The 24,092-nt window shown below is 34.3% G+C and overlaps 2 protein-coding genes and 1 long non-coding RNA gene across 5 annotated transcripts; 2 read left to right on the forward strand and 1 right to left on the reverse strand.

Moving 5' to 3' along the window:
* Window positions 1-1,098: 1,098 nt before the first annotated feature.
* Window positions 1,099-18,988, reverse strand: uqcrc2b (ubiquinol-cytochrome c reductase core protein 2b). Of its 3 annotated transcripts, XM_087274665.1 has the most exons (15): window positions 18,869-18,986; window positions 18,419-18,467; window positions 16,954-17,040; window positions 13,191-13,340; window positions 13,030-13,094; window positions 8,059-8,115; window positions 7,845-7,969; window positions 7,144-7,241; window positions 5,731-5,788; window positions 5,546-5,641; window positions 3,840-4,039; window positions 3,673-3,753; window positions 1,991-2,067; window positions 1,741-1,894; window positions 1,099-1,417 (listed from the first exon to the last, which is right to left on the reverse strand). In XM_087274665.1, exons 6-15 carry the CDS (start codon window positions 8,091-8,093, stop codon window positions 1,334-1,336), a joined length of 1,008 nt encoding a protein of 335 aa, XP_087130791.1. In that variant the 5' UTR covers window positions 8,094-8,115; window positions 13,030-13,094; window positions 13,191-13,340; window positions 16,954-17,040; window positions 18,419-18,467; window positions 18,869-18,986; the 3' UTR covers window positions 1,099-1,333.
* Window positions 7,969-10,967, forward strand: LOC147841289 (uncharacterized). Its single transcript, XR_015503916.1, has 2 exons — window positions 7,969-10,141; window positions 10,327-10,967. It is a non-coding gene; the product is annotated as an uncharacterized LOC147841289 (long non-coding RNA).
* Window positions 18,989-20,205: 1,217 nt separating the features above from the next.
* On the forward strand, window positions 20,206-23,596 carry snu13b (SNU13 homolog, small nuclear ribonucleoprotein b (U4/U6.U5)). Its single transcript, NM_199535.2, is given in 3 exon segments — window positions 20,206-20,440; window positions 20,712-20,832; window positions 23,187-23,596. Coding segments are annotated over 3 exon segments (387 nt in total). The 5' UTR covers window positions 20,206-20,437; the 3' UTR covers window positions 23,450-23,596.
* The last annotated feature ends 496 nt before the right edge of the window (window positions 23,597-24,092 follow it).

Consider the following 24,092-nt stretch of genomic DNA (forward strand, 5'->3'; position numbering starts at 1 on the left):
TCAGCGACAAACTTGTGCATTGTGGAATAGACTGCTAATTGACTTGGGTTACATTATATCTTGTCTGCAATTTATCATAGGTGGACAACCAGCCATTTTGCAAGGTGCTGGCCTGACCTAATTCATGACCTAATTGATCCCAAAGGGATTTATTTTGGTTAATGTCAATAAATTACCTGATCCATTAGATAAGCGGAGGCTAAACTCTTTATTGATTTAGTTTTATACTGTTCTGTGTTATAGGCTTGATATGTGAAGATGCTCTGATTTGTCATCAATAAGACAATGCTCTACATCAGGGGTCACCAATCTCCTGGAGGTCCGGTAGCCTGCAGGGTTTAGCTCCAACTTGCTTCAACACACCTGCCTGGGTGTTTTAGATAAACCTAGTAAGGCCCGGATTATCTTGTTCAGGTGTGTTTGATTAGAGTTGGAGCTAAAATCTGCAGGACAGCAGCCCTCCAGGAACAACTTTGGTGATCCCTGCTCAACAAAGTGCAATCTGAAATGATTCATTACTTGACATTTTTAGGGTAGCACATTTAAGTTGCCCAGCTGTAAATACAGTCAAATTTATATGTGAATCTGTGAAGAAAGAAGTTATTTATTTATTTTCATACAGTAAACTGCTAAATTCAATATGACACTCATAGCACTGGGATTGGGCTGTATATTTGCACTGCTGCCTTGTGCCTATGCAAGAATCACAATGGTGCTGATATCAACGTCTCTTTAGGGCATAGTCTTTGCTGATATACAGCCATGTCACATTGCTAGGGATATTGCATACTACATACTTGATATCCGAGCATACTTGGAGGAAAAATATGCATACATACAGGTATAGGCATCTATCTATATCAATTAGGACAAACTAAACTTACCCATCATGACATTTACAATTTTGTTAATCAAATCTGTACACAAAAATCATGCTTATAATACACAAGACATTTACCATTATTTTATATTCACATATCAAAAACATCAAATTAATTTAATGTCAGCCTCATTCTTTGTTGTTATAAAGACATTAAGGGGTATGTGGTAAGATGATTCAAATAATAATAATTAAAAAAAAAACTAGTTTCAGGAGTGTTTGATGGTGTTGGTAGATACTTTATTAATTTACATCTATACATTTCAAATGGACAAGTGTTGAGCGCTTTTCTTGAGATTACTCCACCTTATAGAATATTACAAATATCAAGACCAACTGTTGATGACAACCTTATTATTATTATTTTTGGGGACAGAAACAATGAAGGTATCATAAACATGTCCTTGTTTTTGTGAAGAGACATTTGAAAGAGAAAATGAGCAAGAATGCCCATCAGATTTCATCAACAAAGGGTGTGTTGACCAAGTTCCCACTGGAGGCCATGGTCTTTTTACCAGACATGAATTTCTTTGCAACCTGAAAAACAAGACACAAAATTCCAGTCAATCCCTTAAGACCTCAAAATAACAATAAGATATGCTGACAATAAATAACAATTGAAGCATAGCATAATTAATCATTTTTTATCTCAACTCTAAACAATACCAATAGAAATACAGCCATTATGTAGGATCACAGAAAGCGTTTGTAACAAAAACATTTTTGTACAGAATACTCATACAATAATAGGTCCTTTCCCATGAGCTTTACTCCAGTCTATCCTGATTAAAAGTGTGATACTCTTGGGTTACCATCCCAGAGCATTTACGTTAACACTGTAAGAGACAACAGTTGCTTACGTTGACGACATCAGCTGAAGACACAGCATTGATTTTCTGGGTCACAGCCTCAGGGGTATGGTAGGTACCCTCTGACAGCACATGTGTACCAATAACATCCATCAATCCCTCAGAACTCTCAATAGACATGAGGTAATCGGCCGTCAGCTGATTCCTGCTCGGACATGAAGACAATTCATGTAGAATTACAGCCTGAAAAATATAAAAACTGCACTCTAGTTCTCAAGTGTCTGAGCTGATAAAAACTCACTTGGCTTTGCTGAGATCTGCTGCTGCAAGGTTTCCTTGAGCAATGGCATTCACCTGACCGACAGCTGCTTTGATTACCTGCACACAACAATTAACGCTTATTTAACACATTTTCTTGAGTTGACTGCCATGTCAACTTCTCTGGCCATGTCACAGCAAAAACAGATACAATTTTAGAAATATCACTTTTCTAAAATAAAAAGGTTTACAACAATTAGAAAATATCAACAGCAATGAATAATACATTAAAGTAAGATAAAACTACCATTTTAAAGGGCTCAAATTTGAAAATTATTCCTTTAAAGTCTCTACAGATAAAACAAATTGCTGTATGATAACAATAAACGGCATTCCAAAAGTAAGCTTAACAGTCTGTATTGATATTTTGGAGAAAACTCTCCTTTGAGTAAGTGTCCATAAGTACAGTTGGTCTTGTGTGTCCAATACTAAATCTTGTATAAACAACTTCATCTTTCTTGAGTGAAAAAATTGTTTTATTTTCTTCCTACTAAGGGCTGGATTTTGAAATGTTTTTTTTTAATGTTGTTTGCCATTCATTTATTCATATTTTATTAATAGACAAGGCAAAGGCAAATGGCATATGTTTCATGTGATAATCCAGTTTTGTGCACAAGTCTAATTAACATCTTTAGATAGAAATATCTTCTTAAGGCCCAATTTGTTTGTTTGTTTTTTTACCTGCATTTTTTATTTCTCTTTGCTATTTGGGCTTATTGGAACCTATTTAGAATAAAATTTTAAGTATCATCTTTGAATATGATGTACTTTTAGAGAAAAACGATGTTCAAATATGTAGACTAGAGGTCCGAATTTACATTAAACACTTTTTCACAAATTTTTTTTTTGTTATGCATATTTAATATAGCAAGTTAAAAAAAAATCTTTGACTATCAGAGAGTAAAAAAAAAACATTTCCCTCATTTTGGAAAGTTAAAAATAAGGTTTGGGACATTTCATATGCTGCAAAACTATTGCAGGATGACACTGTATGTCTGTAACAAAATATAAAACATTCAAAAGTATTTTAAATAGCCATTTAAGAGCTAAAAATGTGCTGTTCACGTATGTAGACACTCAGGCCCTAGGAGGATATAGCTAGTATCAGGTCCAAAACTGAGAGATTGATTATTACTTAAACAATTAAAGACTGTATACTTATTACTTGTTTATCAATAATGGACTTTAGCACCAGGTAGACACTACAAAACTATTCTAGAAACTGGAGTGCCACCAGTGCCCAAGAACCTTAAAGCAGATGCTTCCTATGAATCAAACCAATAGCTTCAGTCTTGTTAGCGTATATATTAGTTAATAATAGATTTGTTTCAGTGCCCCCTAAGTTTTTTTTAGATCTTAACCTTCCTGAAGAGTGTAATATAGCTGTCAATGCAAAGTTCATGCATTTGTTTGTCAAAAACAAAGGGCACGAGTCAATCAACAGACAAGTCAGAAGAGACTTGGACATCTGACCAATCTGAGCAGCACAGAAGAAAGAGATTTAGAAAGATAAATACTTCAATAAACAGTTCAGATACTGTGAAAATGAGATGCTGAAATGTAAATTCTGAGTAAATGCGAGTGTTTTTTGACCTTGGATGGTTTTAAACCTTTTTATACAAGACCTAAAATTTAAACCCAGAGTGTAATGTAAATCACACGTACATCGTTGACAGCGTTAGCCTGGCAGATGGTGTACAAGCCAAAAAGACCAGAATCCGTGTAGTTGGCATTAAACGCAGAGGCCTGCAACAAAAAAAGACAGGCCCGGTTATGAAGAATGCTTCATGAAAACCCTTTGTGAACTGAAGGCCTCATAAGGACATACTCACATCAAAGGGCAGAGCGGTGACTTTTGAGATGGCCTGAGTCAGTGTGCTGGTGCTGCTGGAGCCTCTCTTGACTCGTGGTCCTGCTCCGAGCACATGCTGCAGTACACTGAATGCAGTGGCCTCAGCTGAGGTTGCACTTGCTCCTTCAATTGCCACCAACGCATGAACCAGGCCTGCTCCAGTCTGATGCCTCACCTCACCTGCAAGACGGAGGCAGACAATAACATTTCTTAACATTATCTGAAAAGCCAAAATCTTAAGTGTAGCTTAAAAAAATGTTGGTAAGACTTTACAGTAAGGTTCCATTAGTAAATATTAGGTCACTACAATAGATAGCAAACTTACTTCTGAAGCATTTAATAAAGAGGTGATCCAATGTTGATTCAGGCATTCAGAGTTATTTACATTGTTAAAGGGCCATGATACCCCCTTGTTTCAGCAGAGTGTTTTCACACCTCTACTTTGGAAAAAGTCAGAAAAGTGGGCGTGTCCAGCTCTGTTTAGGGGGGAGTGTCGGAGGAAGAAAAGAGGCTTGGTGTGGGAGTGTCTATTTGGGCGCGCTGAATTTCAGAGTCAAAACACACAACAAACAGGGGAGAAAGGGACTGTTTACATGGACATCTGTAGTCGAATTATTTGCCAAATTATTAAATTGTGGACTTTAACTGCAGTTTGGCTCTTCCATTGGGGGAATTCATTCATGTCCCTCGCCACAAACGAGATATTTGATTCGAGGAGCTGCTCTAAGCGTTTATTTTCATGCAATGTTTGATACCGCACGGCGAATGAGAGAAAAAAAAAACTCAGCATTTCCCGGAAACTTAGATGCACTCGGCAGGTAGTGTCAGAAAGCCGCGTGTGTTATTCCGGTCACAAAATCCTACTTGAGGTTATAGTTTGGTTGTAAAGCTAACTTGTTTACACTCGGTGCAATAGTTTGTTCGATACAAATAAAATACGAACTGAATAAACAAAGAGCATTTTTAAGAGAATACTACAAGCGAATCCGGATCTCAGCGTTTGCAGATGAGAACAGCTCTCAGGTAAACAATAATCCTTCTTAGACACGTAAGTTATTGTTGTCGAGTGTCGCGTACACTGTTAATCCACACGTGAGTCTGCGCTCTCACAGAGAGAAAATGAAAACAAAACTTAACTGCAGCAAACTATAAAAGCAATACTTCACGCTTGTTTTGCCAACACAACGTGGCGTCTCTGTCGTCTGAACACTACGACAGTAATGAATATTAATGAAGTTGCACAATAGAGCGCGCTGATTGGTTTGACCCAAGCTTTACTCATGCATTAATGCATCACACTGTAAGACGTAATAAGACACACTCTGGCACAGACGCCCAGTCTGCACGCTGGAATACAGGCTATTATGTCATGACCGTGACGCAGCTTCAAAAATTAGTTTCAAACCGGAAGTACGAATTTGCTTGAAATAACGCAAAAACAACCAATTTACACTTTTTAGTGAAATATAGGTGTCCTAATAGTGTTTTTAGCAGTGTGGGACACATATACGACTGTCAACAGCTCAAAAAATGTGTTTTGGTGTTTCGTGACCCTTTAAAGAGTTAAACTCTCCTGCTCTAACATGGGTCAAGTTTCAAAAATGATTTGGCCAAAACAGAGTAACCAGGAGAACAGAATCAAATGCTGCCCATTTAAGCTGTTTGACTAGTAATGATGTGCTCTACCTCCACGGTACAGAGCTTTGGAACCAACAGTGCCCGCTCCGCTGCGGATGTTCAGGAACTGCTCTCCAACCTGCTTCAGCATGTCATGATCAACTCCTAGTGATGTATAGAAGACACATTTAGCTGCCTTTTTGGGCCAAATTAAATGTTTTTTTTTTTACAAAATATATAATTTTATAACATACCAAGACCAACCAGGGCCATTCTCGCACTCGTGAAGTTGTTCTGAACAAAGGTGTGCATCTGTGAAAAGGAAAATACAGAAAACCTCCAGGTTGAATACTTATTTGCAAAGACTAATACTTGATCATTTGCTTGATTACTTGAACAAGACTGTTATTTATCGTCATACACATGCGGTCAGCTACTTTACAACAACATGAAACTTTAAAGATGGAAGTGTGCATTTTTAACATGTTAGTGTAACTGTGTTTAGTGTTTTACTGAGTGATGAGGCATTATAGAAATGAGACTTAATCAGTTGTTATAAAAAATAAGGTTTGCTGTAGCCATTAAGCTTCAAATAAATGCAGAATATCAGATGAAGTGCCTTTTATTCAGCAAGCATCTATGAAATTTCCAGTGAAAATAACTAGAACATGATATATGCTGTTACATTGACATAACATTGTTTACTCTAGAGCAGGGGTGCTCAATCCTGTTCCTGGAGATCTACCTTCCTGCAGATTTCAGTTGCTACCCATATCAAACACACCTGCCTGTAATTATCAAGTGGTGTTCAGGTCCTAATTAATTGGTTCAGGTGTGTTTGATATGGATAGCAACTGAAATCTGCAGGAAGGTAGATCTTCAGGTACAGGATTGAGCACCCCTGCTCTAGAGTTTTGGTCTATTTAGAACATAATGTTATGTCAATGTAACAACATGTATCATTTTCTAGTTTTTTTTTTAATTTATTATCTTTTTTATTATCTCAAGAAGTTTTACAATTACATTAGGTACATGTCAGAGGTCACACATCTGTATACACTCAAAAATATAAGCACAAATTCTGTACATCCACTCTCACTTTCAGCAGTATATGCTTTCCTTTTGTTCGCATGTACACTATTGTTATACATAATAAAATAATAAATAAATAAATAAATAATAAAATAATAATTTTAATAAATATAATAAAATAGGAGGAAAAATTAAGTAAAAATAAACAAGTAAAATAAGATATACATACACATCAGCAACAAAACTATAAAGATGTGATCCTTCCGATTTTAGGTTAACAGAAATGTTCAGGTCTATGGGATGTTGCATAGTTGGTCCATTTTTCCCAGAATTAAATAAATTGATCCATTTCTGATTTACAAATGCGGTAATTTGTTCCATTTTATAAATTTTCATTGTAATTTCCATCCACGCATTTAGGGCAGGACTTTCATGTGACAACCATCCTTTGGTAATGCTCTTTTTGACAGCTACCAATAAAACCTTCATTAGATATTTATCCCTCTTTAACCAAGGTTTTTTCACTGGAAATTTCATAGATGCTTGATGAATACCATCACAGCATAAATGCTAGTATGACCACTGCCACAACATAAATAATAGATTTTTTAATTTTTTTTAATTTCCTGCCAAACCTGTTCAGTAGTGATTTGGCCAATCTTGAAGTCTGGACAGTACAAGGAATTGGACAGGGCATTCTTATAGGCTGCAGCATGTAAATCTTCAATAACACCTGAGGGACAAACAGATGAAGAATAGAAACAGAAAATTATCATGATGACTTCCATCAATCCCCAGTGCAAGTTAGTTTAATCCACATCACAATTTGCTTCTGCTATTTTTCACTTAGGAGTCAGGCTGTTGATTCTCAGCACTAAAACCAAATTGAAGACAATAAAGATAATGGTTTATTGTTAACAAATGCGCTATATTTTAGTCAATAATACCTTTTTTTTACAAAATAATTATTATGTTGATGGTTATTTTGGACACAATTCACACCTAAACTGTAAAGATGATGTATATTAAGTTGAAGGCAAACTTCTTAGCCCTCCCATGACATTTTTATTCCTTTTAAAATATATTTCCAAACACATTTTTAAACATCCTAATTTTAATAATTAATTTTTTTTGTCTTTTTCATTTTAGTTCTTTTCCAAGATGACTACTTAGTACAACACGTACTAAGCTTAAAGTGCCTAACTAGATGTGTTTGTTTAATTAGGCAAGTCACTGTTGTGCAATGACTTGCCTAATTAACCCGAGTTAACCTAATGAACCTAACCTAATTAACTTTTTAGTCTAAAGTGGGCATCAAAATGACAAAGCTGCATACCAATCTGTGGCGTCTGCTTGGCGAGTTTCTTATCCAAATTCACCCTTCCCGTGAGGTCTGACACTTCCCATGCACGAAACTCGGGTGCCGTGGTCACATTGATCAGATACTCCATAACAGTGTCACTGTGAGAGAAAACATGGACAACATGTGTTTAGCGAAATATAAGATCACACTCAGATTTTTAAGGACCAAACTAATGTGTTTTACTTACATATGATCTCTCAGGCAGTCTACAGTATATGACATGGTTTCCCTGGAGCTTGACACGCTGCACAAAAATATATGATATGCATTTACTCACAATGTATTCCACTTGTGCATTTTAATACAACATAACATATAAAGACCATTTCACAGCCTGTGAGGACACACAGATATCATCGTAAATCTAGGAAAATTAAGCTGACATTTCTCTAAGGCAATGTTTCTCAAACTTTTCTTACCAAGTACCACCTCAAAAACAAACTGTCTCTACAAGTACCAACATAATGACCGATATTCAAATACAGTAGTATAGGAGGCCTAATAAAGCAGCTAAAGCTCTGCACAGTTCAAAAACGTGGCAGATTAATTCTTATTATTAAGAATATTTAATATTGTCAGATACTTTACCGTGCTCACAGGTAAAAAATAAATAAAACGTCAACATTTAAATTAAAATGTGCTTTTAAAAGTTAATTAAAAACGTTGATGTTCTTAAAAAGTAAAAAGAAAACTGCTGTACTTAAATGTAAAGTATAATCATAAAGCAGCCTATTCATCAAAACCTGGAAATGTTCCTTGGACCTTATAAATATAGGCTATATCTCATCATATTCCTATATAAACTCTTTTTGATACATTTTGAATTACGTTGAATCAATATATGACTCATTTGCATATCTTTGAAATCTAAACATTATCTTGCATTTTAAATATATGAATTTGATTTACATATTTAAATTAGAAATTAGATCTGCTTACTGCACGTTAGAGTAGGCTATGTGTGTCAGAAAACAAGAGATTAAACTACACCTGTCAACATTTTGGTATAAAAAAATACGGGATACATCCCCAACAACTGTTACATATATGGGGAGGAAATTAGCTTCAAATGATAGAATACATAAACATTAGAAAATAAAATAAAAGGTTCAGCCAATTAAAATCAATTTACTTATCACATCGGTGTTAGATAACACGTTAAAGAGTTAATAGTGTGTTATTATTTTTCCTTTAATTATTCAGCCATTCCTTTGCATACCATAAGAAGGAAGCCTGCATACCAGTTTGAGAACCACTGCTCTCAGTGTTTCCTCTAGGACTTTTCCAGCTGTGGCCGCAGGCTTTTTTTTTTTTTTTTTTTTTTTTTTACACAGGTCTACATGTGGCGTTATTTCAATGACAAATGTCATGAGCGCAGTATTACTAGTCGAGATTGCTATTATGTAATAGCCTACAGCATGCGGATCTCTTTGCTTGCACGCCAATTTCCTCAAAAACTTCTTGCCAACCCCCTCAAAGATAAACCGCTTCAAGAGAGTGCCGATCTTGTGCGCTCTTAAATAAATGCTGCTGAAGTGCGATTTAGTGTGTTTATGTAACGAGTATGTTTCCAGCATGTATTAGATATGCTAGGAATATTTATGAATTTCTCCAATAAACCAAGAGCGATATTAATGCGTACTGAAGTCAAGTGAAACGGCTATACGTCGAGTTTGCTGGCCTCATGGATCACGCACCTGTCAGTCAGTCAGCACGTAACCTTAAGGGTTTAAACAAATGACGCACAGCACTTCTATGGTTACACAAAAGTTCGCACTGTTATAATTCACTTACCCTTTAATATGTTTTGGTGTGATTATTACCTGCTATTAAAAAAATAAAATGTTTTGAATGAGAAGCTGTAATGTAGCCGTGGCGGGATCAATTTTGGCGTTGCGTCCCGACATGGAAGAATGAATGTAGCGGAAACCTTGTAGTTCACCCAAAATTATTTACATTTACTCACCCTCAAGTGTTTGCAAACTTTTGAGAATTACTTGTGTCTGTTAAACACAAAATAAGTAACTTTGAAGAAAGTTACAATCCTGTAAACATTCACTTTCATAGTAGGCAAAACAAACATTGTGAATGTCATTGGTCACATTTTTCAAAATAACTTATTTCTTTGTTTAACTGAAAAAAAAATCTAAAAGGTTTGGGACAAGTAAAGAGTGATTGAATGAATGAATTCAGTTTTGGGTGAACTATCCCTTGAACTCATTGTTCAGCAGGTGCATCTGAAGTTCATTTGAACACCTTGATGAAGGCAAGTTTTGCCACAATGCGTAAGTGAATAAAAGTGTGATTATAACACACAAGCATGTGATTAAATGCTTTTAAAGGTTTTTTACCAATTTTTCGAGTGCCTTGTACTGATTATTAGTCCAAAGAGCACTGATATATTATTTAAATCATGAGGCTGTTTGTTTGATTTCGATGTGGATGTGATGCCAAGTAATATTCCAAATGCTGCTCAACAAGAGCTCACAGAACAATAGCTCTATTTGGACAGAACTAGCTTTCCAAACGATATGTTCATGATATATAAACGTAGATTTCAGTTGTATAATTGAACTGCCATGTAAAGTAAAACATCATAACTTGCTTAGTGTTTAAATATGTAAACATTTTACAAGGTGGCTTTCCAGAACGGCTTATAATAAACCTACTGGATAAATATATTTTAACATTTAATTTCCCTGTTATGCAATTAACTGCAGAATTAAAAATACTCTTACCTGAAACTGATATTAGAGTATCCAGTCTTAATCACCGCCGGCAGTTTTAACATGAAGTGACACAACATCTGACATATAGATGAAACTGGCACTACACTGAGTGTAGTGACACTTCTGGTGGCATGTCCGGTTTTCACCGAGTTAAGTCAGTAAGCCTACATGCAAGTGATCTTGTGAAATGTGCCAGTAGTTGTCAGTATAAGCACATGTTATAAGCACACTAATGTTATAAGTTTCTCTTTGGTTTAAAATTTAAAAAAATGAATAGGCAAATGACACCTATTATCTTATATGCATACATGTATTTACAACACACATTTTAATATAACTTTATTCTAATATAACTTCATAAATCATATTATTTAAAATACCTTAAAATAAATAGCAATTCCATATTGTATAGTCCATATTGTAGCCAACAAAGGAACCGATAAGTTTGTCACAATAAGTTTGATATCTCTAGACATGTATTGTCAAATGACTACATATTATGTGTAGTTGCAGTAAATACCGGAAGTATAACTACGAATACATAAAATTTAATGCTTATAAATTTAAATCCTCATGGAGTAGTCCAGCATATAAACTAACTTGCGATGCAATAATTCATGTTAAAAGCCGCGTAATGATTAAATATCTTTTTGCACATGTCGATTAGTGTCATTAAGCTTTGCTGTGTGTCGATGTCACTGCTAAAGATGTCACCGCAGGGACATGCCACTACCAAATAACACACAACAGTGAAAACAGAACATGCAACCAGAAGTGTCACTAAACTCAGTTGCATATCCCATTAGCATCTGTACGTCAGATGTCAATAGCTATGTTTCCATCCACCTATATTTATGCGCATTTTGCATATTTGCATAAAAAGGTTGATGGAAACGCCAAGATGCGCATAATTCTTTGAAAATGTGCATAAAAAAACTTATGCACAGAACTGAGTAGGATAAACTTTTTTGTTTGATAGAAAAAGATGCGCAAAACTCTGATGGAAACATTTTTACAAATTTTAGTTTGCGCATTAAAAAAGGTCATGCGATTTTATGATAAGAGATCATGTGATGATGAAAATGTGTGTAAATGGACAAACCAGCAGGCTGAGGACACTGTAAAACATCTAAAATGTTGATTTGGTCATTCTATAACGCCTTACCGTTTAAGTGTTAGTGTTTTTATATTATACATGACCTCCAGAATTTAGAGCATCTGTGCTCCACTTCGTACACCTTTAAACGCGACCGCGCGTTCACTGCGTGTCATGATTCCCTTCTGATGCGCAAGTCATTTATTAGATGAAGAAAAGATTGTTGCAGCTTCTCCTACTGCTGCAAATTACATTTTTACTATTGATATTTGGCGGCAGATAATCAGGAAGTGATGATTTTGTTCGCTTTGACTCGTAGGATGGAAACGCTGCTTTATTCCCACGTCTTTCATGCGATAATCCAGATTTGCACATAAAGTTAATTCGCATTTTTGGATGGAAACATAGCTAATGTCACTTCATGTTAAAAATGCTTCTCACAATTTACATGACTTGGCTATTCCTCTTGTTTTAATTCTTTTTATTTTTATATTTTAATGAAAGGATAGTAAACACATTTATATCCATTACCGTACGTTCACACCGAAAGCTGCGAAAGCGGCAAAGTAGCCGGAAGTCATTCATTTTCAATGAAAGCCGATGGCGATAAGCGGCGAGGAGCACGGTCTTCACCGGTGTTGACGTCAAGGAGAGTTGAAATCAAGTCAACTTTATGGTAATGAGCTATGACACGGTTTGGCGGCAAGCAATCAGAATGAAGAAGTCCACCGCTTGACAGGACTTCAGAGAACACCGACCTGTGAACTTTGGTTCCGACCACAGTTGTTCCCAAGGGTTTGATTATTGCGGTTGCCGGATTTTCAATTATTTACAATGTCTTCTTACAGGAACATGCATTAAATAAGTTACTGGCGAGTTACTGATGTGCAATAATGTTATATATTTTTATCTTTAAAAAAGCTGGAATCTCATGCCACAGTACAAAACAGTATTGCTGCTTCAGGATATTTCAGACATATGGACACATTGGATAATTAAATGGAGCAAAGCCACACCACATGCAACTTAATCTTCCATTGTTTAATGAATTTGATAAGAAGTGCGCAACATTTTACGGCCCCTTTAAATACGAGATCAATGTAGCGAATTTTGACGCTCTCACCGCTTTTGGTGTGAACGCACAGTTATTGGTACACAGAAACCTGAAACTTGTTGCACTACAGATTGTAGAGTAGTTCAACAGAACATCCTACAATGAAACTAGTCCTGTCCGAATAGGGCTTATGACAGCTTTCAATTCTGTCAACTGCCAAAATAAAAACAGAATATACACCAAAGGGAGATCGTTTTTGTGTAACACTGAAAAACTGACCTTAAGCTTCCCCCAACAGCCTCAACACCACGGCAGATCCTAAAAGCAGATGCTCCCTTGGTTGTCTGGAATCAACAACAAGAGAAGTGAATGCTAACAGGATCACTGCGCACTATCAGTAAAGAAGTCAAACACAGAGTCGAGATGGATGGATTGTATACCAAACTGGCGGCCAGACGAAGCAAGTGTGTGACACCAAGGTTATCAGTGGTCTCATATCGGCTTCCGGCCCTGACAAGAACACCAATCCGAGAAGCAGGAGAATAGTTTTCCAAGGAAGCAATCACTAAGCCACTAGGCAATTTCGTCACCTAGAAAAGAGGGAGGGAAAAAGCAATTACACCTTCCATTTATATAATTTGCTTATAATATCAGACTTTTTAAGATAAACCAACTAAACATTCAAATAAGAAACTGATTCAGCCAAGTTTAACAGTGATTTGAATAATAAAGTGATATGGATCAAACTATCAGTCAAATCTTATCTAAAGCAATATAATCTATCGGAAAGTGCAAAGCAACGTAACAGAAGACTTGAACTGGTATTATTTAAAGGCGTCTGACTAAAGCTTTATGTTTAATTATTATTTTTACTCAAACATCTTAGTGCTTCCCGCACATAGACTTCACTTGGGCGGGCCGCCAAGGTATATTAACGGCTGCCTAAATATATTTGATGACAGTTTTTTTTACTAATAATATCATCCTTTTACACTTTTTTTGTATATGCCCAAGATCAAACATCCATGTTTAATTTATCATTGGAAAATCTTCTCTTGCACCTACGTTTTTAGTGCTGCTCATTGTGTGTGCAATAAAACTGTCAACAACACTTCCTCAGACACTCATGTGCTCTGCAGAAACCCACAGAGATGCACTTTTTTGGAGCCTAAAAATTAGTCCGGCCTGTGTTTCTAAATCTCCTAAAATGTCGACTTTTACTTTCTGTTGTTAATTGTATGCGTTTTTGATTTACTCTTTAATTAAAGACTTCTTTTCACTTGGCTTCACAGCTGACAGCAGACAGAGCCTCGAGACCAAGAGAAAAAGTAAATAATAGATTCTTTAATCTGAACGATTTAAAAACTATACTGTAACTCGGAGAGGACGAAAATGACATCTGAACTGGCTGCATATGTACATCATTAGAAATAGAATTTAAATAAAGCAAATTTTTTATTCTAATTATTAATAAATATCCATTTTAGAGATATTGTCTGTTTTTATTCATTTTATGTAATATCATAATGTAATTTATTTCTGATTTGCTGTATATGTTAAAATTTTGTTGATGTTAATCGATTACATATTTTATACTTATTTTAAATGCTTTGGCAGTACTGTACTAAATGTCATGGCAATAAAGTAACCTGAACTACCAGCGCAAGTTTATTTCATGTGGGAAGCACCACATCTCATTTTGAACATTTGAGACCATGATTCATTTTACCTGTAGGCAACATTTCTCATTGAACAAGATGACCATGTTTATTTATCATTTTTACAAATATTATCTTTCTTTATTATTACAAATTTAGATAATTTATTTTCTCTTGTGAATTTTCAATTTTTATAAACAAAACTTTCAGTTTTAAAGGTTCAATTTGATGTTCATGTTAGTTTTTGTTTTTTTATAATTTCTATTTTTGTAATAAAATCAATACACCCTATTAAGTTTGTTTTTGTATATTACTTTCTATTCAATATTAGCACAAATTTTTGGTCAAACTAATTTGAATTTAGCCAAACACCTAAATAAATGCCAATATTATTTAGACTGCTAACAAATTTAAATGTTTGAATTACCCAAAAACATTTATTTATATTTACAACATATAGATGGTTTGTAGAAAAATAAGTTACATAACCAATAAACTAATATTTTAAAACCTTTTTATAGAGATTTAGATCACATAAAATTTTAAATAAATAATAAATGAATTACAAATGTAAACTCTCAGAATTATATACAATTATAAAATCAAATAAGTTTAATATTTGTGCACCCGTTCAGTTAAAAGTCAATGTGATATCAGTACAGTGAAAGTTTCAGCACTACAGGTTGTTTTCAATCACTTCGTTATGATAACGAGGGAAATTCAGATGGAGGGCAGGAAGGAACTAAATGAGCGACGTAGAGGAAAGTACATATTTTTGCGATTTATAACGTATTTCAAAGGAGAATTAAATAGAAAATAACCACATATGTTGGGCATGATCCTCATTTGATCCTTATATCATGAAGAGGGCAGACTTTTCCACTGAACTAAAATATATTAGCCTGTCATCGAGGCGGTAGATACTGTATAATTGTGTTACATGAAAAACACTGTAGTAAATACTATAGTGTTTGGAATCATACTAAAGATAATTACTTGAATCAAACTATCATAGTAATTATATTGTTGCTGTACAGCTGTAACTAATTATTTATTCATAAACAAATAATAATCAAATTATTCAATAGGTTTCAGTTTTCAACGTTATAATTATACACAATATATCACAAAGCACAAGTTTATACTAACATCATTTATTACATAAGTTTATCAGTTTAATGTGATACAGTATTCTGTAGCATTCATTAACAAAAAGTTGTTCAATAACATGTTTATTACAAATTAGTAGTTTTTTCCCCCATGCGAATATCTTCCAGACATCACGATAATGAGCATACAAAAGCAGGGCATCATAGTCTACATTACTATAAATTTATTTTGTGTGCCACAAAATGTTTAAGTGTGCCACAAGAAAAACCGTCTAGTTTTGTTGCAAAGGTAGCATTTCTTTTTTGTTTTGTCGATGAACTTACAAACCTTTACAGCTGCTGCGCCTATAGACATTAACGTTAAGGTTGTTAATTCCACCGAAATGCCAGTAAAAACATGGATTACTGCAAAACAAGACCGCGATTTCATTGTAGCGATTACATGGGAGGGTATGTAATTTATATTCTCCTGGATTAAGTATAAGTGTGGTGGTGTTTGTATCTGATTTTTATTTAACACATAGCTAGTACATAGCTTGTATATAATTACTGGTGCTGTAAAACAAATAATTGCGTTCAAAAAAGTTTGTCCACATGGGTTTAATACATGTTGTCTTTTCTTCCAATTTATTTAGATAGTTTCTTGAATCCACCCCCCCCCCCTTTTTTTTATGAGCAAAAACCTTTGGAAGTCTAGAAAATCTGTTCAGTATTTCTTATTTTAGCCAAGTTAAACAATTATAAACATAAAACAGAAACAGTTTGATGTTCTGTAAAAGCCTTTTGATTCCTATGTAGAAGAATCACTTCCTGCCCTCCATCTGAATTCCACACATCAATGACATCATGTGAAAACAACCTAAAGTTTTATATACAGTTACCTGAAAACAATATGCTGAAAATCACGTTGTGCTTATTAAGATTATAGAAATCTTGAAAATGTGAAATATGTCTGTTTGATTAAGAAAAGACATGGTGTAAATATGGGGAATTTAAAACCATAATTATCTAATATCAACAACACTATACGATTCCTGAGGAAGCACAATCTCTAAAATGTGAGCAGAAACCCTCCCCAGTACCCATACAAATATACAAACATAAACGTCTTGGAACATGTGAGGGGCACCTGCTGAGACCTTGATGCCCATCAGAGTGACAGTCAAGGGATAGTTACTTTGAGAGGCCGCATTGAAGCGTCTATGTAGAGCAGGGGTGACCAACCCTGTTCCTGGAGATCGACCTTTCTGCAGATTTCCGTTGCAACCCATGTTAAACACACCTGCCTGTAATTATCAAGTGCTGTTCAGGTCCTAATTAATTGATTCAGGTGTGTTTGATCAGGGTTCGAGCTGAACTCTTTAGGAAGGTTGAACTTCAGGAACAGGGTTGAGCACCCCTGCTGTAGAGCAAAAGACAAATCATCATCTACTGACCTGCACTTCCTGTGGCACAAACTTTAGTGGCTCCCCAGCTGCAGCAAAATCCACCTTACGGGCAGCCTGGGCTGCATAAAGCCTTCTCTGAAAATTAAAAAAAGACATAGCTCTGACAAAAGATTCCATCCAAAATAAGCAGTACAAACATAAAGGCAGAGCGAGGTATACAATGTAAACCCATTATTGAAACAAACAATTTTAAATAACAATGCTACAAGCCTTTCTTTTTGTTTGCATCAGGATTGTAGATAACATATCACCAGAAATGCGTGTAAAAATACATACATATTGTATTACATCATATCAAAGTGTTTAATTGATCACACAAATAGATCAGGAAAACTGTTACGGAGCAACAACCACAACTGTTGACATTGTGTCATAATAAATAAAATGTTTATTTAAAAAAAGAAAACTCTTTGATTGAAAATATAAACAAATAAACATCTAACATTTCACTGAATTAAATGGTCAAAAATGGGGGAAAGTCTCTTTCTGCAAATAAAGCTTCTGAAATACAAAGCGGGCACAATTATTTAAATGATTCAGCATTTTATTACATCACTATGTAATATTTATTTATTTATTATGTTAATTTCAACAACAACATTGTATTATATTTAAATATATTTATTCCCCATTTTCACAGCCTTATTTATAAAGATTTGGCAAGGGCTCCAATAACTTAGATGATGAATAAATATTTATTTGCACAGAACAGTTTATTTGAATAGATATTTTTGAATGTATACTTCTATTATGTAGATTGTGTATGTTTTATTTATTATACTTTTTGTTTCATTTATTATTTAATTCTTCTAAATTTTTACATTTATGATGAACAAAAATGGTATTTTATGTTGCCATGTTCTGGTAATCTATAAAGAGTCATAAACGCTATTATATAAGGTCTAAAATTATATCATAACTCACTTCAATTATTTAATAATGAAAAGTTCAATATAATACGGTATAAGCATCGACTTCATATGCAAGTCAACCAGCCCTAATTTCTATTATTTACCAATGGTGTCAATCATTTAAATGAATTTTATTTGTTCAATAGTTCAATATTTGATTGTGCTTTTAAATGTATAATTTTATTATGTATATGTTAAAGACAACTAGTTGTATTTTTAATTCCCAATTTCTTATTACTGTTCTGTTTATTAAATTTTTACATTTACTGTAGTATTTTATGCTTTTTAATGAACTTTTTTTTTTACAGCAGTGTTTCCTGAAACCTACAAACAGTCTTATGTGTTATTATTTTATTAGATCTAAAATTATATTATTAATTGTTCGAAAAAGTCTTGAGTTGCCAGTCCTACATCTTGCATTTACAACCTGGTGATGTCTATTTTTCAAAATGATAATTATTTAATTCATTTGCAAATTGATTCTCAACTAAGATATCATCCATTTCAAGACCACACTGTGTTGAATACATACAATAACTTACATTGTCATACTGCAGACCTGAGTGTTGTTGTCACATAAGGAAATGAGAGCTAGAGGGTCCATGGGAACATTTGAAAAGGAAAAAAAAAACTAAAACTACATTGATTTTTTTTTATCTATAAAAGATGGAAAATACGATAAAAATATATACAAGTATGAAGTCAATTTCTGTACAAACTGACAACAAACATTACAAAACTCAAACAATGTCCTTGATCTTTAACGTTATAAAAATAAAGACAAGTTAAACATTTCAGAGTGAAGAACTTTTAAATAGTATATTAAAACATGGTTATATTAAAAAGGATAATAATATGACATACTGAGAGCTGAACTGACAACCGTTTCTCTTATATTTGTATATGTGAACTAAAGTTAAGGCCGGCGTCCATTCAATATGACCTGAAGCATTAAACAACATCCAAAACCACACAGCAAAACCTCGACTAACCATCTTTAACCACGTAAATCATAATCTCACCGATAACTGGCTTATTCCCCGAATTCCCCTCATATTTTCTCTCTCCTTCAGACAGACCACGGCAATATGGCTGACCTAAGGATGTCCTACCCAAAATCCTTCACTCTCTGCCTCCTCTACAGCATGTCGACACTTCAGTAAAGCGTGAACTCACACTGCCACACGGCGACTCGGAGGATTGACTACGAACTATCGCAAAGTACACGCAGCATTGTAGTATTTGAATATGTAAATATTGCGTTGTAATATTTGATAAGTTTAATTAAATTTGTAGTTTTCCATAGATCTCAAAACACTTACTAAAAAGGAATGTTACTATAGTAAATTACATAGCTAGTCAAAAAAATGCTTGTTCTTTTGAAATATTAAACTCCATATAAAAATATGATCTTTTAAAATTAGCATTACATTCTAGATTGTTTTATGTAAAAAAGTAATTAAAAAATATCAAAATATTGAACTTTAAAACACAGCTAAACTTTACAAATTGACTTCCAATACATTAATTTAATAGGGAAAAAATGTACAACAGACCTTCACAAACAAAAATAGTAATAATTATTATTATTTAAATAATAATAAAAATGACTTTTTAAGTTTTTTCTTATGCTTTAAACAACACATACATACATGACAATATAGCAAACAAAATAGTGCCAGGGTGATGGAATGTAAATAATAATAAAAGTACAAAAATAAATGAAACAAGCAGAAAAAGTTTATAAATAATCAAATAAAATTCTTATAATTACAAAGCAGGACCTTTATGTTACATTAATCAAAGATTTTGAAACTAGAGCACGAAGCGGACTGTTGTTTTGATGGCCTTTCTATTAGCACTAAGCCGAAAAATACAAAAGTACATTTTCAGTTCCTCATAAAACATAGTAAAATAGTTTTTTTTTTTTTGAAAATTTACACTTATGAATATAAAACTTAATCAACAAAATAAATAGATTGATAACAAAAAACATCGCTTTTCAAAATACCATAATTAAAATATCCAACTACTTACGTTAACGCAAATTAAAATTAAAAAGTGCCTTTTTTTTATAAAGACAAAGTTTAATAATACAAAAGCTTTTTAACATAACCGCAGTGCCAAATAATGTGGGGTACAGACAGTTTCCAAATGCGAAGAACAAAAAGAGTAATTTATATCAACATCTTTTTCATATATACTGAGAAAATGTTTACCCGAATATAATTTATAAATTGGTTTAAAGATATTTAAACTAACTAAAATTTTGTGAGGTAATGACCAAATACTTTCGCCTTAAAGTCCCCTTTAAAAAATCTACAGGAAGTGGTTTTCAATGTGAGCATGCGCAGTGTGTCGATCACAAACACGTGTGAGCCTCTGCAGTTCGTGGTGAAGATCTCATAGCTGCGCGGGTCATTAGAGTGATTTTCTTTTGTATAATTTCTAAACTTTCTATATTTTCTGTTTGGTTAAATAGTGTCGTCCTCCGTGAAGCTCTAGCCGAGAGGACCGTGTGTTATTAAGTAAAATTACCGAGTGAAACAACAACAAACAAGATGGTAAGTATCGCGTGGGATTTCTTAGTTAACGTTAGCTAGTTTCTCGTGTTTTTTTATCAATGAATTCAACATTTATACATTTTGATTTTGACTTCTGTAAGTATGTGTATACTCTAATATTTTAAAGGCATCGTTGCGTTTGTGTTTTGTACATTTACGTCGTAGATCTAAATTCAAACGTTACTAACCGGATGATAAGAGTTAGGCTGTCTATATGTAAATGTGTGTCTTCTAATATCGTTTTACTCCTTTGTCTGTGGTTTTTACGCAGACTGAAGCTGAAGTGAACCCTAAAGCCTATCCTCTGGCAGACGCCACGCTTTCCAAAACCATCCTGGATCTGGTGCAGCAGGCGTCCAACTACAAACAGCTGAGAAAAGGGGCCAATGAAGGTGAATTACTCGTGTAATGTTAGATTCACTATTAAAGACTAACAATACTTCTCACTCCTAACATTAGGATACTAGTTATATATATTATTAAAACACTGCTACTTGAACATTTACAAATAATCCAATTCAAATGCTCAACCATATTTCAAACATACATAGTCGCATAGCTTCAACCAGGTGTTTGCAAACGGAGGTCTAGTAAATTAAGAAATTTATGTAAATATTTTTGAGTGTAAATTAATCAATGTGAAACCGTATACAAGACAGCAAATACGGATTTGATTAAAACAATCCAATAATGAACTCATTTAATAAAATTATTTAGTGAAATGTTCATATTCAAAAATGCTTCTCAGATTCAAATAAAGTAAAAAAAAAAATAGTATTAGTAAATGATTAGTAACAAATTATCATTGTATAAACACTGGAGTCCTTCATACTAGGGTGATCACATTTTGGGGTTTGTGGTACCTAAAAAGAATGAAAACCTGATTAAAGCTGATGAAGTGTTAAGTCATTCGGTTTAATCCTCAATTTAAAATGTTTAAAAAATTGAATAATTGAACATTTGTGCGTGTGTGTATCCGCGCGTCTATTGAATGCAAAAAAAGAAAACCGCTTATCTGCTCTTAGTGATGGAATTTACTAACTCATGCCTAAAGCCTGGTTTATACTTCTGTGTTGAGTGATCGGCCTGAACCACGACACATGCCTTGATCGTAGTCGTGCATTTATGCTGTTTGTGTTGGTTTGCAATAACACTTTCGTAACGCTAGATGGCAGTGAGGTTTTTGTTCCTCTGTGTTGAGCCGACCAATCGGAGCGCCCCCAAGGGGTGGCCAGGGGTCACTGCCACCCCTGTGTAATCTGTGTAATCTGTTCGACCCTGTGGCCACCTCAATGACTTTGCTGTTGGTAATATTAATTTAAATGTACTGGCATAAATGTACAATATTTCAATAAATAAATAAATAGCAGCCACTATTCTCAGGGCAAGGTTGACATTTGCACGGGATTGCTCATATTTATAGAAAAGTGTTTTTAAACTAAATACCGACTTTTACTTGGTTTGCGCAAGTACTTGTTGAATTATTTCAAGGAAAAAAATGCAATATTTCAAGAATAACTATTTAAAACTACATTATTTTATTTACCAAAAACAAAAATATAACATTACACTGAATACTTTATTAAGTTATTTTTTGTGTGCCATCTAAAGATTTGGTATGTCCTCTTCTGGCCACCCCTAAGAAAATTTATTGGGGGCGCCACTACGACCAATCACAGAAATCACTCGCTCCATCAGACTCTCACAGCTCTTATCTCCATCCACACTCTTAAGCGCTACCAAGCCGACCAATCACAGAGCTTACGCTATGCGTTTTGATGAGGACTTGGCGACCATGCATAGTATGCACCAGAGCATATGCGTGTGCTTGACACAGAAGTATAAATCAGGTTTAATACACCAAACAATTGTTAATAAAAACTAGATTTGCGCAGGCTGCATATTTAAATACTTTGAACTTAATTTATGAAGCGTAAGTTTACATGTTTGTTTTAACTGCAATAGTGATTGGTTCAGTTGATTTTTAGAGTTTTTAAAAGCTTAACAACTTAGAATGCTAAACTACAGTAGTCTACAGCTGCGTCCCAAATGGCACACAATGTACTTATGCACTTACACACTTGGCAGCAGAGTAAATGTATGTAGTCTCATCCCAAATGGAACACCAAGGGTTTTTTACCAAGTGGAAATTCAAACCATTTTCCTGATGACATTTGCCGGTTGCCAAATTGGTCAAAAAAATGACCACCAAACAATACTTGCCATGAGTTGAACCGGACTCACCATCGGGAGGCGCTAAAATCACTCGTGGGAGATTTTGCTTTCATAATCCAAAATTGTTATCCAACATGTGCGCCCGATAGCTCCACCCCTTCCGCTACCTGAGCAAAACTGCGGTCGTTTTGTGTGTAGTGTCCATCATTCTACACTTCATTTTAACGGTTGAATAAGTGCATCATCTGGGTAATTTAAGTCCACTTAATATTTTTATAGTTTTTAGTGTAAATGTACTACTTGCGCTATTTATGCAAAATAATGGCGAAAAGTAGAGCAGAAGTACGCGATTTGGGATGCACCTTATATCAATAAAAAATTATTACAGTTTCGTGTAATTTGTCTATCACTAGTCAGCAGATGGATGTGCAAAAGGAATTTAATTTGTTTTAAAATAAAATCTTAAAATGCCATTTCAAGTGGTTAAGTGAGAATCTCAGGCAAAAATAAAACACTGGTTAAAAGTGTTTGTAGAAATCTTCTAGCTCTAATTCATTGTTGTCTTTCACAGCCACCAAAACTCTTAACCGTGGCATTTCTGAGTTCATTGTGATGGCGGCTGATGCTGAACCTCTGGAGATCATTCTGCACCTGCCGCTGCTGTGTGAGGATAAGAACGTGCCGTATGTGTTTGTGCGCTCTAAACAAGCTCTTGGACGTGCATGCGGGGTTTCACGACCTGTCATCGCCACTTCCGTCACCATAAAAGAGGGATCTCAGCTGAAACCTCAGATTCAGTCTGTGCAGATGGCCATTGAGAGACTCCTAGTTTGAGTTCATACCTTTTTACATTTTGGTTTTATAAACAGTGATGTCTTTGTACAGTCAGTAAGGATTTTTTTTTTCTTTTTTATATGTTGAATGGAACTGAGTGAGATGCTCAGCAACAGATAACCGAAATAAAATTCGGTGAAAAAGAAATGGCGTTTTTCATTGTGTGGGTTTGTTGTTTGATAGATGAACATAAAGCATGCTTTAACATTGTAGCAGTACTTGGGCATTGGTATAATGAATAATAAGCAGCCTCCTTGCTTGCGTTACTTAGAACATGAAAAATGCTTTGGTTTTTCACAGTAATGTAAATATAAATATGCAATTAATACCAGCAGAAAAAAATATGAAATAAGATCAGTAGTTTTACTAAAACCATAAAATTCACCATACTAGAATGTACGCTGCACAAATGTTTGTGAAATTTAGGTGTAAACTAGGATTAATAGGTTTGAAACACATATAAAAGCAGCTTAATATAAAGTCTAGTAGTTGTTGTGTGCAACAAAAATGTATGTTATAACTTGACAATTATTAACCAAAAATTATTATATTTTGGTTCTAAAATTGTTATTATCTAGAACAATACCAGTTGAAAGTGAGGATCTTTGTGAAGCAATTATATGATTTATAATTTCAAGTTTAA

The sequence above is a fragment of the Danio rerio genome, chromosome 12, assembly GCF_052040795.2.
Source record: "Danio rerio strain M-AB ecotype USA chromosome 12, GRCz13ab, whole genome shotgun sequence".
NCBI classification, from domain to species: Eukaryota; Metazoa; Chordata; class Actinopteri; order Cypriniformes; family Danionidae; genus Danio; species Danio rerio.